This window comes from Tursiops truncatus, chromosome 1 (assembly GCF_011762595.2).
Source record: "Tursiops truncatus isolate mTurTru1 chromosome 1, mTurTru1.mat.Y, whole genome shotgun sequence".
NCBI lineage: Eukaryota > Metazoa > Chordata > Mammalia > Artiodactyla > Delphinidae > Tursiops > Tursiops truncatus.
In genome coordinates, this window is record NC_047034.1 from 109,216,854 (window position 1) to 109,237,718 (window position 20,865).

Genomic DNA, 20,865 nt, shown 5'->3' on the forward strand with positions numbered 1-20,865 from the left:
GGATTATGTTTCTTTCCAGAAACCTCTCAACAGACTTCTCCTCAGTGGCCAAAATTAGGTCATTTGTACCAGTCCTTGCCAAGAGAGATGGAACTGCCACGACTGACTTAGACTAGGAGATACCTGAAGGGATATGGCATTATTAAATGAGATAATCCATGAAAAAACACCTACCACAATGCTTGGCACTTAGAAAAAGCTTAGTAAATTTTACTAAATGATGACAAATTAAGTCTGTGGCATTTAAATTGTAAAAGAGAGCCAGAGTTATGAGTAGTTAAGAGGTAGATTCCTCAGACCTTGGTGATACTGATCCTATGTTGAGGAGATGGCACCTGGAAAGCCCATCTGCAGTGCTGGGTTGTAGGACAGAGCCTCAAATTTTTAGGAAGAGCACAGAGAAGGACCCTACTCATAGGAAGAGATGGGGATAAGTTACTACAATAGGACTCTAGGGAAAAGAATCCAAGCAGCACCCAGGTGTATGGTTTAAAATGGGACAAAGCATAAAGAATGACTTAATGCTAAGTCCCAGAGCATTGGCCTGTAGCTTGTTAGATCCTCCTTTTTTCAGGTCATGATTGATCCTGGTTATTGGGTAGGGATGAACCCAAAGTTGATAAAATCTCCTATACTTTATATGGACATGCGAAAGCATGCAGAGGTTAGCAGCAAAGCAGGCCTGACATCTGTCTTTACATAGGAATGGCATTATCGAAGTTCTGCATAGTATAATTTTTCTCACTGCTGGCAGGTAAAAAGCAGTACCTTGGGTTACTCAAAAATAAAATAAAATAAAATGTAAGTATCATAAGTTAGCATTGACACACACACACCTTGTTTTCTAGATACAGTTTTTCCCACTGCAGCAGAATCCTTCTGCTCATCTCTGAGGTTCCCATTCTTCTTGGATTTTTTTAAAATTAATTTATTTATTTACTTATTTTTGGCTGCGTTGGGTCTTCATTGCTGCATGCAGGGCTTTCTCTAGTTGCAGAGCAGGAGCTCCTCTTCGTTGTGGTACACAGGCTTCTCATTGCAGGGCTTCTCTTTGTTACAGAGCATGGGCTCTAGGCACGGGGGCTTCAGTAGTTGTAGCACACAGGCTTAGTTGCTCCAAGGCATGTGGGATCTTCCCGGACCAGGGCTCGAACCCATGTCCCCTGCATTGGGAGGCAGATTCTTAACCACTGCGCCACCAGGGAAGTCCCCTTCTTGGATTTTTTAATCCACTTTTGGACTAGTCTTCTCTTTCCCCGGCATCCATATACCCAGCCTCTTGCTGCTGCTTTTTTTTTTTTTTTTTTTTTTTTTTTGCCTCTCAGCTTGCAGGATCTTAGTTCCCCCACCAAGGATAGAACCCACATCCCCTGCAGTGGAAGCGTGGAGTCCTAACCGCTGGACTATCAGGGAATTCCCCAGCCTCTTGCTTCTTATTGAATTGGGTAAATACCAGAATACTTTACTCATGAATAACCATCTGGGGTGTTTTCAGTAAACTCTCTGGGGGCTAAATAGAATTACAGTTAGAGTCACATTTATGAATGCCAAAAATTGTTTTGCGACTACAACTCTTAGAAATCTAGAGCTGGAAATGACCTCATTCTTAAGCTCTGCCCCCTCATTTTACAAATATGGAAACCAAGATGCTAGATATCCTGGTTAATTTTTAGAACTTGTCACTGGAAATAAATGAGTAAGTTTAGAAATCCAAGAAATCAATGGGAAAAAATGCAATGGCTATTTAATAATCTGTGGGAAAAGAGATCAGTTTGTACAATAACTGTTTGTAACAGTTATTATTACAAAAGTTCAATAGAGGGACATGAACTAGGTGGTTACAAAACTTTCATACATGTTGACCATCCTATAAATATCATGAGTTCCCAGAATAATCACAGAATTAATGACATTTACTTAAATGATAACTTTTGAAGATTTTAATGTATTAAGTAATTTCCAGGGCTTCCCTGGTGGCACAGTGGTTGGGAGTCCGCCTGCCGATGCGGGGGACGCGGGTTCGTGCCCTGGTCCGGGAAGATCCCACATGCCGCAGAGCGGCTGGGCCCGTGAGCCATGGCCTCTGAGCCTGCGCATCCGGAGCCTGTGCTCCACGACGGCAGAAGCCACAACAGTGAGAGGCCCGCGTACAGCAAAAAAAATAAAAAATAAAATAATTTCCAGTTCTATTGACCATTTTCCTAATACAGTAAGCCTTCCTTAATTTTTCATAGACTAAGTTGAGCTGTTTATAATCTGAGGATCATCCAGAAACCCTTTTTGTTTCTAAGAAAGAATTCCAAATGACCCACCAGCAGGAACAGATAACTACTATTATCATTTTGATTCCTGAGCTTAAATGTTACTTCCTCAGCGTGACCTTCCTTGACCCACTGAATCATGTACCCCTCTTATTTCTCAAAGCACACTATTGTTTTCCTTCATAGTCCTTATCATAACATATAACTGTATACTGACTTGTGTGACTCTTTAATGTCTGTTACCCTGAGGGCACTATATAGTAGGGGTCATGTCTGTCATGTGACAGATGGCCACTGACCACTGTCTATCATGGTGTCTAGCTCACAACATACACTCAATATCTACTGAATGAATGAAACAAAATAAGATTGGAATGGCCCAAGGAGCAGTTTTGCTTTGTATTACTATTTACACATATAGGGGGTTTTTTTTACATATATACTTTTATCATTTTAATTTTTATGAGCATGTATTAGATTTGTAACAGAATTGCAGCTTGTTTTTTTTCATTTTAAAATTTAGTTGTACAACATTTCAGTAAATAATGGATTAAGGAAGTTGGTGGGTCTGTAACCCTAAACTTATATAAAACATTGTTTTCTTGGAAATTTCTTAGGAACATTTTAAGAAATAGTGCCCCATATTCTGAACAAACAACTTGGAAATGAACATTTAGTTCAATATTTGCTTCTGATCAAAGGCCTTTTTAAATACATTTTTTAAAAATCTGTTTAAATTTGGGGGTTTCTCTATTAGTTTTCTACTGCTACCATAAACATAGCATTAAAAGAACACCCATTTATTATCTCACAGTGTTTGTAGGTTGGAGGTCTGGGCATAGTGTACCTGGTTGTCAGCTGGACTGTTTTCGCATCTGGAGCTTAGGTCCTCTTCCAAGCTCATTCAGGTTGTTGGCTGAATCCAGTTCCTTGGGGTTGTAGGACTAAGTTCCCTGGGTTTTTGCTGGCTGTCAACTGGGAGTTGCTCTCAGTTCCTAGAGACCACCCTGTAGACCCCCTCCATAGGCAGTTCCCAACATGGCTGTTTGCTTTCTTCCAGAACGGTAAGAGAACATCTTTCTGACTTCCTCCATCACTGACCTTTAAACCCTCTTTTAAGGGCTTATCTGACTAGATCAGGCACACCCAAGATACTCTCTCTTTTGAGTAACTCAAGTCAACTGATTAGGGACCTTAATTACATCTGCAAAATATCTTTACCTGTGCCATGAAATGTAACCTAATCACAGGAGTGATATCTCATCATATTTACAAGTCCTTTTGACACTCAAAGGGAGAGATTTGTACATAGCACGTACATCAGGAGGTAGCCATCTTGGGTACCATCTTAGAATTCTGCCTACCATACTTCCCAATGTGGCAGAAACCGTTCTCAGAATCTCTCCAGAGTGATTGAATTGGTTTGGAATGTGTATGGTGTCTTGGTTTGAAGTGTGTCTACACGTCCATATGCTTTTGTAATCTCACTATAATTAAAATACATTGTTGGGGCTTCCCTGGTGGCGCAGTGGTTGAGAGTCCGCCTGCCGATGCAGGGGACACCGGTTCGTGCCCTGGTCTGGGAAGATCCCACATGCCGTGGAGCGGCTGGGCCCGTGAGCCATGGCCGCTGAGCCTGCGCGTCCAGAGCCTGTGCTCTGCAACGGGAGAGGCCACAACAGTGAGAAGCCCACGTATCACAAGAAAAACCCAAAAACCAAAAAAACATTGTTGACTATTTAAAGAGTTGTTTTTGCAAATAATTCCTGATCTAGAAATTGGAAGGATGAAGTAATGGCTCCTCAAATTCAGTAGCCTTAGTTTGTGTATGCTTAGGAAAACAAAATTTAGGATCTTTACAAACCAAACCTAAGTTCACATTGCTGAAAATTTGTAGCTCTGTCCCTGCCTTCCTCCAGAATATCTTAGTTCACATTTTTGTTTAAACAAATAGATTAAAGTGAACATACTATGTTTTTAAGAGTATTGTAGATTCTCACAGTCATTTCTAACATTAATTTTCATTTTAATGCACAGTAGATAGCTAAATTATCTTTTTGTTAGTGACAAATTGTGTAGGAAAGAACAACACAAACTTCAGAGTAAAGCTAAGTTCAAAACTCATCTCTGTTGCTATAAGACTGTGGACAAGTCACTACCCTGCCTCAGCTCCCTCATCTGGAAAACAGAAATAATGTTTGTACTTGTTTCATTAGATTATGAAGGTTAGATAAGTTGAATATGAGTTCTTAGTAGAGTATCTGTCACATAGGAGGACTATATGGGTGTTTGCTATTATATTGCTAACTAAATCCCTCCTAAGAGCTTTTTCCTAAAATTATAATATAGAAGAGAATTTCAATATGTTTTTGTTTAGGAATTTTTAAGTTTGAGTCATTTAGTATGTTCAACCTCTCTTTGATCTTTTTTTTTTTTTAGTAGCTTTGGTTAATTTTAGTAATTTCATTAGCACAAGTAGAAAAGTTAAGGAATAAACCAGTGAACAAATCTAAGGCATCCCAAAGTTGAAGGGTGGTTATTAAAATGCAGGCTATCCTTGGTGAACATTCTTGATGGGGCTTATACATCCTGTTCATATTACTTAGCATTTTTTATTATACCACACCTTAGCATCCCAGGGCCCTAATGTACAGAAATTTCATCCATCTCTGATATGAAGAGATCATGGAATCCAGAGTCACCTTAGCATAGGACCGTCTAATACCCAGTAGACTTAAATATGTAGAGTTGGAAAAGAGAAGACATGAGCTTCAATTCTGACGTGGGCTGTGCTCTATGATATGACCTCAGGAGAATCATGATCACAAAGTGCAGTGAAGATGAACATGAACATGGGAATGGGCTCAGGAGGCTTAACTCAAGTCAGTCAGCCTCCCTTAGCCTCAGTTTACTCATATGTAAAATAGGTGTACCAATGCATACCCTTCCAACCTTTTGGAGTTATTCTGAGCATCCCAACAAATATTCTGTTTTATTGTCACTATATATTCATAAGATATATCTGCCCTACTACATCGTTAACTTCTCAGGGACAAGGACTCTGGTTTTGTGGGGTTTTTTTTTAATCTTGGCAGCTTGTTTTTTTTTAAAAAGTTGATATCCACTAAATGTTTATTGAACTTGAAATGTTTGGGTTTTTTTTTAAGTTTCTGTTTCCCATTTTAATTACTGAAATCTCTAACAATGACAAAACTGTCACATAGGGCAGTAAACGTATACATTAATTCAATCAAACTTCTTGGAAAGAATACATTTAGCAATCTGGGATAATGCAGAATGACAGGAAATATAACATAATTCGACACTGGTTCTTTTAGTCATTTTACCCAGACATCATGTTAATATTAGACCAATGCCCAAAACATTTAGTGCATAAACCAGTTTCTTTTTAAAAATCTATCATTTTTTTCTTGTTTTTGTTTTCTAATCAGCATTTTATTTTGGAACAACTTAAATTTACAGGAAAGTCACAAAGATAGCCCAAAGAGTCCTATATACCTTTTACTCAGCTTGCCCTAAAGTTAACGTCTTATATAACCATTTGTCAGAACTAGGAAATTAATGTTGCTACAATACTCTTAACCAAGCTATAGACTTTTTTGATCTCACTAGTTTTTTGGGGTTTTTTTTTTATACAGCAAGTTCTATTAGTCATCCATTTTATACACATCAGTGTATACATGTCAATCCCAATCTCCCAGTTCATCACACTACCACGCCACCACCTGCCGCTTCCCCTCCCTTGGTGACCATACGTTTGTTCTCTACATCTGTGTCTCAATTTCTGCCCTGCAAACTGGTTCATCTGTACCATTTTTCTAGTTTCCACATATATGCATTAATATACGATATTTGTTTTTCTCTTCCTGACTTAATTCACTCTGTATGACAGTCTCTAGGTCCATCCACATCTCTACAAATGACCCAATTGAGTTCCTTTTTATGGCTGAGTAATACGCCATTGTATATATGTACCACATCTTCTTTATCCATTCATCTGTCAATGGGCATTTAGGTTGCTTCCATGACCTGGCTATTGTAAATAGTGCTGCAATGAACATTGGGGTGCATGTGTCTTTTTGAATTATGGTTTTCTCTGGGTATATGCCCAATAGTGGAACTGCTGGTCATATGGTAATGCTATTTTTAGTTTTCTAAGGAAAATCCATACTGTTCTTCATAGTGGCTGTATCAGTTTACATTCCCACCAACAGTGCAAGAGGGTTCCCTTTTCTTCACACCCTCTCCAGCATTTGTTGTTTGTAGATTTTCTGAGGATGCCCATTCTAACTGGTGTAAGGTGATACCTCATTGTAGTTTTGATTTGCATTTCTCTAATAATTAGTGATATTGAGCAGCTTTTCATGTGCTTCTTGGCCATCTGTATGTCTTCTTTGAAGAAATGTCTATTTAGGTCTTCTGCCCATTTTTAGATTGGGTTGTTTGTTTTTTTTTAATATTGAGCTACATAAGCTGTTTATATATTTTGGAGATTAATCCTTTGTCCGTTGATTCATTTGCAAATATTTTCTCCCATTCTGAGGGTTGTCTTTTCGTCTTGTTTATGGTTTCCTTTGCTGTGCAAAGCTTTTAAGTTTCATTAGGTCCCATTTGTTTAGTTTTCTTTTTATTTCCATTACTCTAGAAGGTGGATCAAAAAAGATCTTGCTGTGATTTAAGTCAAAGAGTGTTCTTCCTATGTTTTCCTCTAAGAGTTTTATAGTGTCTGGTCTTACATTTAGGTCTCGAATCCATTTTGAGTTTATTTTTGTGTATGGTGTTAGGGAGCGTTCTAATTTTATTATTTTACATGTAGCTGTCCAGTTTACCCAGCACCGCTTATTGAAGAGACTGTCTTTTCTCCATTGTATATCCTTGCCTCCTTTGCCATAGATTAGTTGACCATGGGTGTGTGGGTTTATCTCTGGGCTTTCTGTCTTGTTCCATTGATCTATATTTCTGTTTTTGTGCAAGTACCATATTGTCTTGATTACTGTAGCTTTGTAGTATAGTCTGCAGTCAGGGAGTCTGATTCCTCCAGCTCCATTTTTTTCCCTCAAGACTGCTTTGGCTATTTGGGATCTATAGTGTCTCCATACAAATTTTAACATTTTTTGTTCTAGTTCTGTAAAAAATGCCATTGGTAATTTGATAGGGATTGCATTGAATCTGTAGATTGCTTTGGGTAGTATAGTCACTTTCATAATATTGATTCTTCCAATCCAAGAACATGGTATGTCTCTCCACCTTCTTGTGTCATCTTTGATTTCTTTCATCAGTGTCTTATAGTTTTCTGAGTACAGGTCTTTGACATCCTTAGGTAGGTTTATTCCTAGGTATTTTATTCTTTTTGTTACAACGGTGAATGGGATTGTTTCCTTAATTTCTCTTTCTGATCTTTTGTTGTTAGTATCTAGGAATGCAAGAGATTTCTGTACATTAAGTTTGTATCCTGCAACTTTGCCAGATTCATTGATTGCCTCTAGTAGTTTTCTGGTGGCATCTTTAGGATTCTCTATGTATAGTATCCTGTCATCTGCAAACAGTGACACTTTTACTTCTTTTCCAATTTGTATTCCTTTTATTTCTTTTTCTTCTCTGATTGCCGTGACTGGGACTTCCAAAACTATGTTGAATAATAGTGGTGAGAATGGGCGTCCTTGTCTTGTTCCTGATCTTAGAGGAAATGCTTTCAGTTTTTCACCATTGAGAATGATGTTTGCTGTGAGTTTGTTGTATATGGCCTTTATTATGTTGAGGTAGGTTCCCTCTACACCCACTTTCTGGAGAGTTTTTATCATAATTGGGTTTTGAATTTTTTCAAAAGCTTTTCCTGCATCTACTGAGATGATCATATGGTTTTCCTTCTTCAATTTGTTAATATGGTGTATCACCTTGATGGATTTGCATAAATTGAAGAATCCTTGCATCCCTAGGATAAATCCCACCTGATCATGGTGTATGATCCTTTTCATGTGTTGTTGGATTCTGTTTGCTAGTATTTTGTTGAGGGGTTTTGCATCTGTATTCATCAGTGATATTGGTCTGTAATTTTCTCTTTTTGTAGAATCTTTGTCTGATTTTCGTATCAGGGTCATGGTGGCCTCATAGAATGAGTTTGGGAGTGTTCCTTTCTCTGCAGTTTTTTAGAAGAGTTTGAGAAAGATGGGTGTTAGCTCTTCTCTAAATGTTTGATAGAATTCACCTGTGAAGCCATCTGGTCCTGGACTTAAGCTTGTTGGAAGATTTTTAATCACAGTTTCAACTTCATTACTTGTGTTTGGTCTGTTCATATTTTCTATTTCTTCCTGGTTCAGTCTTGGAAGGTTATACTTCTCTAAGAATTTGTCCATTTCTTTCAGGTTGTCCATTTTATTGGCATAGAGTTGCTTGTAGTAGTCTCTTGGGGTGCTTTGTATTTCTGCATTGACTGTTGTAACTTCTTTTTCATTTCTAATTTTATTTATTTGAGTCCTCTCCCTCTTATGCTTGATGAGTCTGGCTAATGGTTTATCAATTTTATTTATCTTCTCAAAGAACCAGCTTTTACTTTTATTGATCTTTGCTATTGTTTTTTTTGTTTCTATTTCATTTATTTCTCCTCTAATCTTTATGATTTCTTTCCTTCTGCTAACTTTGGGTTTTGTTTGTTCTTCTTTCTCTAGTTACTTTAGGTGTAAGGTTAGATTGTATTTTTGAGATTTTTCTTCTTTCTTGAGGTAGGCTTGTATAGCTATAAACTTCCCTCTTAGAACTGTTTTTGCTGCATCCCATAGGTTTTGGATCATCGTATTTTCATTGACATTTGTCTCTAGGTATTTTGTGATTTCCCCTTTGTCTTCTTCAGTGATCTCTTGGTTATTTAGTAACATACTGTTTCGCCTCCATGTGTTTGTTTGTTTTACAGATTTTTCCCTGTAACTGATTTCTAATCTCATAGCGCTATGGTCAGAAAAGATGCTTGATATGATTTCAATTTTCTTAAATTTACTGAGGCTTGATTTGTGACCCAAGATGTGATCTATCCTGGAGAATGTTCCATGTGCACTTGAGAAGAAAGTGTAATCTGCTGTTTTTGGGTGGAATGTCCTTTAAATATCAGTTAAATCTATCTGGTCTGTTGTGTCATTTAAAGCTTGTGTTTCCTTATTAATTTTCTGTTTGGATGATCTGTCCATTGGTGTAAGTGAGGTGTTACAGTCCCCCACTATTATTGTGTTACTGTCGATTTCCTCTTTTATAGCTGTTAGCAGTTGCCTTATGTATTGAGGTGTTCCTATGCTGGATGCATATATATTTATAATTGTTATATCTTCTTCTTGGATTGACCCCTTGATCATTATATAGTGTCCTTCTTTGTCTCTTCTAATAGTGTTTATTTTAAGGTCATTTTTGTCTGATATGAGAATTGTTACCCCAGCTTTCTTTTGATTTCCATTTGCATGGAATATCTTTTTCCATCCCCTCACTTTCAGTCTGTATGTGTCCCGAGGTCTGAAGTGGGTCTCTTGTAGACAGCATATATATGGGTCTTGTTTTTGTATCCATTCAGTGAGCCTGTGTCTTTTGGTTGGAGCATTTAAGCCATTAACGTTTAAGGTAATTATCGATATGTATGTTCCTATTACCATTTTCTTAATCGTTTTCAGTTTGTTTTTGTAGGTCCTTTCCTTCTCTTGTGTTTCCCACTTAGAGAAGTTCCTTTAGCATTTGTTGTAGAGCTGGTTTGGTGGTGCTGAATTCTCCTAGCTTTTGCTTGTCTGTAAAGCTTTTGATTTCTCCATTGAATCTGAATGAGATCCTTGCTGGGTAGAGTAATCTTGGTTGTAGGTTTTTCTCTTTCCTCACTTTAAGTATATCATGCCTCTCCCTTCTGGCTTGTAGAGTTTCTGCTGAGAAATCAGCTGTTAACCTTATGGGAGTTCCCTTGTATGTTATTTGTCAATTTTCCCTTGCTGCTCTCAATAATTTTTCTTTGTCTTTAATTTTTGCCAATTTGATCACTGTGTGTCTCGGTGTGTTTCTCCTTGGGTTCATCCTGTATGGGACTCTCTGTGCTTCCTGGAGTTGGGTGGCTATTTCCTTTCCCATGTTAGGGAAGTTTTCGACTATAATCTCTTCAGATATTTTCTCGGGTCCTTTCTCTCTCTCTTCTCCTTCTGGGACCCCTATAATGTGAATGCTGTTCCGTTTAATGTTGTCCCAGAGGTCTCCTAAGCTGTCTTCATTTCTTTTCATTCTTTTTAGTCTGTTCCGCAGCAGTGAATTCCACCATTCTGTCTTCCAGGTCACTTATCCATTCTTCTGCCTCAGTTACTCTGCTATTGATTCCTTCTAGTATAGTTTTCATTTCAGTTATTGTATTGTTCATCTCTGTTTGTTTGTTCTTTAATTCTTCTAGGTCTTTGTTAAACATTTCTTGCATCTTCTCAATCTTTGCCTCCATTCTTTTTCCAAGGTCCTGGATCATCTTCATTATCATTATTCTGAATTCTTTTTCTGGAAGGTTGCCTATCTCCGCTTCATTTAGTTGTTTTTCTGGGGTTTTATCTTGTTCCTTCATCTGGTACATAGCCCTCTGCCTTTTCATCTTGTCTATCTTTCTGTGAATGTGGTTTTTGTTCCACAGGCTGCAGGATTGTAGTTCTTGCTTCTGCTGTCTGCCCTCTGGTGGATGAGGCTGTCTAAGAGGCTTGTGCAAGCTTCCTGATGGCAGGGACTGGTGGTGTGTAGAGCTGGCTGTTGCTCTGGTGGGCAGAGCTCAGTAGAACTTTAATCTGCTTGTCTGCTGATGGGTGGGGCTGTGTTTCCTCCCTGTTGGTTGTTTGGCCTGCGGCGACCCAACACTGGAGCCTACCCAGGCTCTTTGGTGGGGCTAATGGCAGATGCTGGGAGGGCTCATGCCAAGGAGTACTTCCCAGGCCTTCTTCTGCCAGTGTCCTTGTCCTCACGGTGAGACCAAGCCACCCCCCACCTCTCCAGGAGACCCTCCAACACTAGCAGGTTCAGTCTCCTATAGGGTCACTGCTCCTTGCCCTGGGTCCTGATGCTCACACTTTGTGTGTGCCCTCCAGGAGTGGAGTCTCTCTTTCCCCCAGTTGAAGTCCTGCAATCAAATCCCGCTAGCCTTCAAACCCTGATTCTCTCGGAATTCCTTCTCCCATTGCTGGACCCCCAGGTTCGGAAGCCTGACGTGGGACTCAGAACCTTCACTCCAGTGGGTGGACTTCTGTGGTATAAGTGTTCTCCTGTTTGTGAGTCACCCACCCAGCAGTTACGGGATTTGATTTTATTGTGATTGCACCTCCTAGCGTCTCATTGTGGCTTCTCCTTTTTCTTTGGATGTGGGGTATCTTTTTTGGTGAGTTCCAGTGTCTTTCTGTTGATGATTGTTCAGCAGTTAGTTGTGATTCTGGTGTTCTCGCAAGAGGGAGTGAGGCAAGTCCTTCTACTCCACCATTTTGAACCAATCTCCTTGAACTTGAAATGTTGACCAAATGAGAAAATACATGTGAAAGCATGATGTGGACATTAAGTACTGTTACAAAATCAGCCAAATGTACTAGTCCAAGTGGCCATAGTGACCAAAGATGTACTGATTAACAAAGAAAATTAAGGTGGCATAAACAAATGAAAGTTTGTGTCTGACCAGGATCAACACAGTGTAATTTCGCTGCAAGTTCCAAACCAGGTGTGTCATGACGTGCTGGAGACATCACATCCGCTTCTGGAGTGGCTTCCTCAGCATTATCCACATGTCATACTTAACATTAAACAGCCAAACACAGTCAGTGACAAGTTGAGAAAATGAAACCATCTCACTACCAGCAAAGCTATGTTGCTGCTATTCAGCTCTTCAGAGGTAGATCAGAGTATGGATAGGATGACAGGATAATTTTAAAGCTCTTATAATATGATTAGTTAGAAGGGACTCAGAACGTCTAAATGGATGGGCATTGGAAACATACTAGTAATAGTGTTGACAGCACAGCTCCCAGCGCAGGGCACAACTGTGGGTGACTGAGATTTGTCGGCTGTGGACAGGCCAATGCCAAGGGCTTCATTTGTAGTCAGAACATCTGGCAGCCCACTGAGCAGAAGCAGCTAAAGGAAAGTGGCTTGGCAAATGGAGGTGCAGGTTCTTAATGGAGCGCAGCACAGAACTGTTCATCAGGCCCCGTGAGCACAGTCACAGCATCCAAAGGGAAGGTGTGAAACATTCAAAGTGGATGGTTGTTGAAAATATGCAGCAAAGTCAACTTTGGATAGGGCTAACTGGAAAATATTGGCATCTTAATGAAGAGTATTAAACTAATTATGGTGTGTTGCAAACTATTATGGAATATATTCAATAACTTGCTAATAAAACTGTGAAAGTTTTTTTGTGTTTGTTTGGGCGGAATTTTGCAAGAAGAAAAGGAAAGTTGGTATCAAAAGATGTTTTATTTAATGATGAAAATGCTATGTTTTATTTTTAATTTTAATTTTTTTGAAAGGTAGCCAGAATCCAAAGCACTGAGTTAATTTAGGGCAAAATAATAATGATACCAGCAACTACTGGTTTTGAACACAATGTGTCAGGTGTTGAACTAGGTGCTTTATGTGTATTAGTTTATTTGTTACTCACATAATCCCCATTAGAGAGAAAACATTATCCCACTTGCAGATTAGGAAACTTGGGCTCAGAGAAGTTAACTCATCCCAAGTCATATTGTTAATACGTGATAGAGACTGTATTCAAATCCCCAGTTCTCTCCATTCACCATGAGAACCCAAAAGGAGTGAAATGAGAAGGTAGGATGATGATATAAACATGATAGGACAAATGAGAGAAAAGAAATGAGAGCTGTAAAAGAAAGTAAGAAGAGAGTAGAACAGAAAAGGAGACCAGGCATTGAGAAGGAGAGGGAATTCTTTAGACAAGCCCAAGTGTAATGTCTTCAGTTAGTGTAATCATTCTGTATCATCTTGGCTGACGCTCTTTTGAGTCCTGTGGGACATCTTACCAGACAGGCCCACTTCCCACCTTGTGTATTACCTTCAGAGGGCTATTTCAAAGCAGAGATTATACAAGAAATCTACCACATAGCCTGACAACTTCCAGTGGAAAGAAATCAGATTTGAATGATTTAAATTTAAATGTGTCCTCAGTGTATGTGCTCTGACTTTACACTGGCTTTGCAGAAAAGACTAATTTTAATTCACTAGAAAGCAGATGGGATCTGTCATGGGGTGGTAAAAAACAAGAAACTCATCCAAATGTAAGAGAAGACAACAGCTTTTCTCTTGTGGGTCAATTTCATAGTACAAGTATTTGTCACTGGGTCCACACAAGCTGGTTTTCATCAAAATAACAAAAGTCACATCTAATGTTTATTGAACAGATATCATGTGCTAAGTGTTTTACATGTATTTAATGTGCAGGAGGAGCCTAGGAAGTTGGTACTATTATGGCTAACCACCCATTTTAAAGATGAGAAAACTGAGGCTCAGAAAGTTAACCAACCTAAGGTCACTTGGCTAATAAGTAGCAGAGTTGTGATTTGAACCCCAGGCCCTGGATCATAACACTACACTATACAGACATTCCCAGGAGTGATTGTGAATGTGTAACCCCAAGAACTCTACATTTTTTAACACTTGTACTCCAGAAAACAAAGAAAGGGAGTAAGGGAAGAAGAAAAGAAAAAGACAATTACCTCAAAAATAGTACCCACTCTAGACATATGGGTTGGAAGCAGCAGGGGTGGCCTGAACCCCCTATGGCCAGGGAAGGAATCTGTAGCAAAGGGTGGGAGGGGAAAAGATGGGGCAAGAAGAAATGGAAGTATAAAGTTTAAAAACAAAAAAGAAAGAAAAGGAAAAAAAGAATGCATTTAGAGTGAAAAGGGAAAGAAGAAGTTCTTGTAAATTTTTTAGAATAGAGTATGAAAATAATATAGTTAAGTTTAAATTAAGGTTGTTTCTCTAATTTGCCCTTTTGTTTCTAATTTCATGGGCTAAAATGACCCATTCAACTCAGCCTTTGGAATTAATAATATTTGTTCTGACAGTTCCTCCCTACCCTGAGTAATGCTAATTTCCACTCTGCAAGATTACTGTCTCAGTGAAAGGTGGGTGTGTTTTTGGCCTTTTGGGTTTTTTTCCTCTTGAAGCTTAATTAAGTCAACATTAACCATAGCCATGTAACCACAGAACGGGCAGTTTCTTGAAGGCTCATGGTTTGGACATTTTCCAGCAAAAATTCCCACTTCTGTAATTATATTTAGTGTTCTATTTACCTGAATAGCTGGCTTGTTATGGGACCATGTGTCAGGGCAACACTGGGCCTTGTTTGCAGCCGAGTTTGTCTGCTTCATGGAACCCCTGTGCCAAAGAGTGTGCAGTTCTCAATGGAGCTGAGCCTCTGGGTTCAGCCTCTCTTGTTTCTTCTTCAGAAATTTCATCCGGGTTAGCATTGCACATCTGATGCCATATGGTCCTGCAATTCTCAAGACTGTCTACTTAATGTTTAAAACATTTTTTAAACTTGTCCATACCCTTAACTCTGAAAGTAATAGTATTACCCATGTTTGTGGTATGGACCTATCCTGATGACTTTGTTTATATAGATGTAACTGAATTTTTTTTTTTAAGTACAGCCCTTACACAAAAGCCAGTTTTTTCATGTCAGTGCAGCTGTTTTAACTTTTAAGAAACTGCAAGAATTTTATCCCTAAAACATTAATTTGAAAGACATAGGACCTATAAAGAAGTGCAATGTTCCTGAAACTGGTATCTGTTAATCTCCCTACTTCTGTTCTCTTTGAACTCTTAATTAAGAGTTGAATAAAGTTCCTGAGCTATTGCATATAAACTTCTCATGTTATTGCTGAATTCCTAGTAACCTCTGAAATGTTAACTTATAACGGAAGCAGTAGCATTCATAATAGAAACAAAAGGTAACAGTAGCTCAGTTCTCATGATTTCTCTAAACTCAATGAAGTTTCCATGGACACAGAGGCAGATGCTGGAAGGAAGCAGTTGTGTGTTTTCCTGGGTTCACTGTAGCCCAATGAGTCATGGTAGATATTGTTTTCCTTCTTTTTTATGCTCTAGCAACGATTTCACTTCCTGTTATATAGGAAAACCTATTCTACTGTTTAAAAGAGGTCACTAGATGTATTTATTACTTTAAGACCATTTCATCTATGGAAATAATTTTTTATTGTTCTGAGTCACTCTGGTTTGTGGAATTTTTACACGAGTTCCAGGACAAGGATGAGATGATATATTTATTTTATTTTGCATTCTCTTTAATTTTTTTGACTTCATGAATGTCAGGCTTGCTGTCAAAGTATTTCCATGTTTTTATTACTTTAGAAGTTACTCTGCTATATTTATGTCTCCTAAACTCTTCCTTAACGACTTCACTATGTGTACTGGGGCATGCTGTATTTTGGCAGAACTTTTACTTTTCCCAGTGTCACGTGATCTCCTGTTTTTCCCTTAGTCCCTGTTCATGTCTTCTCAATGTAGACCTTTACCATGTTAAAAGTTATACAGACCTTCAGAAATATTTAAATTGTTTTGTTGAACTGCTGGAAGGATTTCAAAGGGCATTTGTTATGCCTTACATTTTTTTCTTGCATTAATATAAACCTTACTACAAGTGTTCCCTAGTTCAGCCCAGGATATCTCTGTGCTTTAGACTGTACCCTGGGATTATAGAAAGATCCCGAAATTCATTTTCAGGTATTCTTGGGTTTGATTACCATTATTGTATTTGTTAATCACCTCTAGAGACCTAGGTTAAATTTAAATAACAGTTCAGATTTACAGAGAAGCCTTAGATGTTCTGACATTTTAGAAAATATTTGAATAGAAAACAGTGACTCTCCAATGGGCTGAGATTTCAAGTTATTGGTTATTGTCATTGATATTCCTTCCACATATTACTCTGTGTGTGCAATTCTGACTGAATGACTGACTTAAGATTTAAAATTAAATCTTCTGTTTTTCTGGGATGGGTAGGAAGGTTGGATGATCTGCCTCCCACCTCTCTTGACTCTTGTGCCCTAATTAGTCACACCTTCAACCGTGTCCTCTAAATAGTCAGACTCCGACAGAACGAAAGGAGTATAATATTGACTTGATGTTAGACTAGGAGACAAAATGGACAATTCCTAATAGATAATTTCTTCTCTTGCAAATGATCATGGCTGGTCCAAACTATACTACACACATTCACAAATTCATTAGGGTGTGCATTGTATATGTGTGCACATGGGGACATAATTCAGTGTTCTGAAGTTTTAGATGATTAGTTTTCTTGTTAGAAAATGGTAGAATATTAATCTGAATCATTTTATTTTCAACAGGTTGACCTGATGAAAGAAGCATTAGAAAAACTTCAGCTCAACATAGTAGAGATGAAAGATGAAAATGCAACCTTAGATGGTGGAGATGTCTTATTCACAGGTAGAGTTGTACTTACTCTTTCCTATCTAAAAATATTTCTAATACCTGGCCTATATCCCCTTGTTTAATTATAGTTTTTTTTTTTAATTACCAAAGTAAGGGTAATTTGGAAAATACAGAAAAGCACAAAAGAGAGAAAATTAAAAATGACCTTTCATTCAAAGATAATCATTTCAATATTTGGGTTATTGAATACTTTTTTATTGAATATTAAAGTACCTTTAGTACTTTTGTATGCACGTATTTGCATATTTTTACACGTTATCAGTATATACATATCATTTTATAGGTTGTGTCTACTGTGTTCTACAATATTAGTTTATGGGTTGCATAGCTTTGCATTGTGTGACAGTATATCTGGGCTGTATTGGAAAGACTCTTAATTCAAGATGTGTCATTTACAAATAATTTTCTTCCCAGATGGCAAGATAGATTTAAATACTTTTCAGTGCAGATTGGCTTGGCTTAATGCCAAATGAATAATAGCAGAACTCAACAAAATAGAAACAGCTGATATTATTATTGATCTAACTGAAATCAGTTTTTATACTGTATATAATATAGCTACTAAAGAAATGATAATTTTAGCATTTAACCTTTCCAACTCTTTATGATCATATTATTATTGTTTTTGTAAAGTCACGTGCTAAAATCTGGGTCACCAGGTTCATTCTAGTTATATTGATAAACAAGACAATCAATAATTTTTAATTGATAATGAGAGTTTATTTTCCCCTACTTGTCAAAGAATAAACACCTGTTTCGCAGATGTAGCCCTAACAGCAGAGGCTGGTCCCCAGAGATTTGGGAATGTAGACCCATGTGGCCCACTGAAAGCATGGAGCTTCTTGGAAGTCCAATATTTTAGCTGATGTGAATTTTGTATCGAATCCCATGTATATAGACAAAATATAGCCATCTTCATTTTAATATAAAAATGTTTTATATAACTTAAATTTTGAAAAAATTAATGTTCCTGGAGGAGGAGGAGTCTTTATCCTGGGACATTCACATAGTTCCTTGCTTGGTGTCACATACTTGTGAGTGGGGACTGTGTCACCGAGCCCCAGGGGGCGCCATTTTTATCATAGGTTTGTGGAAAGCAAAACCCCTGGAGTTGTGCCCTGCACAGCCTGTGCCACCACTGTCACAGGCAATGGGCCTCCCTCTGGGGTTTGATGTGCACACCCACTGAGCCATAAGAACACAGAACAAGGGGTTAGAGAGACCTATGCTGCATTCTCAGCTCCAGTTGTGTCCAAGCCGACTCAGGCATTCTTTGAATCTGCCTAGTAAGTTCCGCTTAGAATATTCCTTTTTTTTTCTTTTTGCGGTACGCGGGCCTCTCACTGCTGTGGCCTCTCCCGTTGCGGAGTACAGGCTCCGGACGCGCAGGCTCAGCAGCCATGGCTCACGGGCCCAGCCACTCCACGGCATGTGGGATCTTCCCAGACCAGGGCTCGAACCCGTGTCCCCTGCATCGGCAGGCGGACTCTCAACCACTGCGCCACCAGGGAAGCCCCTAGAATATTCTTTGTGTCTCCCATTGATGGCACTTTTCATTCTTTTCAGTAGCACAGAACAACAGTCTGTTTCTCTTAGAAAACAGGCTTTTGTGAAAAGCTAGATGTGTTACTCACACTTCCTTACAATATAATTCTTTTTTACCAGAACATAGCTGTATAATAAATAACTTGCTGTGAGCAGGTACTGATGCTATTTGAAGAATGATTTAAAACAAGCTGTAGGGGCTTCCCTGGTGGTGCATTGGTTGATAATCTGCCTGCCAATGCGGGGGACACGGGTTCGAGCCCTGGTCTGGGAAGATCCCACATGCCGTGGAGCAACTGGGCCCATGAGCCACAACTACTGAGCCTGTGCATCTGGAGCCTGTGCTCCACAGCAGGAGAGGCCGCGACAGTGAGAGGCCCGCGCACCGCAATGAAGAGTGGCCCCTGCTTGCCGCAACCAGAGAAAGCCCTCGCACAGAAACGAAGACCCAACGCAGCTAAATAAATAAATAAAACGAATTTATTAAAAAAAAAAAAACAAAAAAATGCAAGCTGTATTCACAGCCGTTTAGTTATCTCAACAGCTGAGCTGAACAAGATTCCCTAAAATCTTCTCATTGTTTCGGCAAAGTTTAGGAACCTCTTCCATTGGTCAAAGGTCTTTCCACAGCATCTCAAGCCTAATGTTTTTCCCATAACTTCTAATAAGGTACTAAGTATTGAGGTTTGCCTTGGACACTATCTGTAAGCTTTGTTTTGGTATTATTCAATACTGAATACCTTAAAAGTATGTTACTGAAAACTGAGATAGTGTTGTGATATTAAGATCTTTATCTGCTTGGCTTCTCATTCATACCTAATGTGTGGTCCTACCTTCTATTTCCTACTTCTCGATTTTTTCCCTTTTTAAAAATTGTAGTAAAATATATATAACAGAAAATTTGCCATTTTAACTATCTTTCAGTGTACAATTGGAGCGGCATTAATTACATTCACAACATTGTACAAACATCACCACTCAATTTTTAGATTACGCAGTTGAGTAAGAACCAAAATCTGGAGCGCTTCCCATACACTCTGTGTCTTCTTCCTTCTGTAACTCAGAGCTTCATTAATAATTCATCAGGAAATGGACAGAAGGAAAGAGGTTTCCAACTCCAGTTCTGCTAGGAACTCTGTCAGTCAAGCAAGCAGCTACTGGTAGAAGTTGTTTCAGTGCTATTTCTCTTAAATAGACAGCATCAACTTACCTCTACTTCCATTTATTTATTTTTGTGAAATATGGAGCAAATAAAAAAGAGTTATAAAATGTTTATGTACAGTTTAAAGACCAATAATAAAAATGATCACCTGAGTACCTAACACCTGGCTTAAGAAATAGAACATTGCCAGGACCATGGAAGCCCCACTCCCAAACTTTCTCTCCTCCCAGCTTGAGGTAGCCTGAATTTTGTGTTAATCACTGTCTTGTCTTTCTTTGAGTTTTACCTCAATATATGCATTCCTAAAATTATATGTTGTTTAGTTTCGCTTTTCTTACGGCTTCTGTAATTAGGGTGATACTGTATGAACTCTTGTGTGATTTTTCTGCCGTTGATCTAACTTGATCCATGTAGCTGGAGTTCATTCATTTTCACTGCTGTGTAGAATTCCATGGTAAGAATACCGAATGATGTATTTATTCATTTTACTGTTGATGTATGTTTGAGTGTTTTTCAGTTTTTGTCTACCATCTTCAATGCTGCTATGTACAGTCTTGTGTGTGTCTCTTGGGGACGTGTATAAGAGTTTCTCTAAAGTAAACAGCTAGAAATGGAATTTCAGGTGGTGAACTCTTATTTTGATTCAATGATTATGTGATTTTTTTCTTTAATCTATTGATGTGGTTAATTACATTAATTGATTTTCTGATATCAATGGTCAAAGTTTACATCCCTGGGATGAAATCAAACTTGATGAAGATATATTCTCTTTTTATTAGTGCTGTATTTAGTGTGTATTTAATTGTTTAATTATCTAAACAATTAGATGATTGTTTAAGATTTTGTTTCTGTGGCCTATAATTTTTCTTTTTTGTTATCCTTGTCTGGCTTTGGTTGAAGCTATGTTAACCTCATATGAAATGTATTAGGGAATATTTCCTATGTTTCTGTTCTCTAAAATCAGTACAACTTTAATTGTGTATTCCTTGGACTTTGGTAGAACTTACCTATAAACAGGCCCCGTGGACCTGGTGCTTTCTTTGTGGGGAGATTTTAAACCAGTTCTGTTTCTGTAATGATTATATGACTATTGAGGTTTTTCTGAGCCAGTTTTGGTGAGTTTTGTTTTCTGAGACTTTATTTTATCTAAGTTTTTAAAATGTTGGCTATAAAGTTATTCATATTTTCTTAATATCTGTTTTAAGTTTCACGACAACTACAGCTATGTCCCCTTTTCGTTCATAATGTTTATTTGTGCCTTCTATTTCTTGCCAGAGATCTGTCAATTGTATTAATCTTTTCAAAGAACCAACTTTGGGCTTTATTGAACCCTCTCTCTTATAAGTTTCCTTTTCTCTTCCTGTTTCTACCTGTATTTCCCTCCTTCAAATTCCTTTGTTTTTATTGTTC

The 20,865-nt window shown here is 38.3% G+C and overlaps 1 protein-coding gene across 2 annotated transcripts in view; it reads left to right on the plus strand.

The window, feature by feature from the left end:
• The window catches only part of DDAH1 (dimethylarginine dimethylaminohydrolase 1), a 153,504-nt gene that overhangs the window by 93,689 nt on the left and 38,950 nt on the right, over nucleotides 1–20,865 (plus strand). For both annotated transcript variants that reach the window (XM_019920042.3, XM_033863946.2), the window contains exon 2: nucleotides 16,643–16,742. In XM_019920042.3, the coding sequence (XP_019775601.3) occupies nucleotides 16,643–16,742 (100 nt within the window). The remainder of the gene's footprint in view (nucleotides 1–16,642; nucleotides 16,743–20,865) is intronic.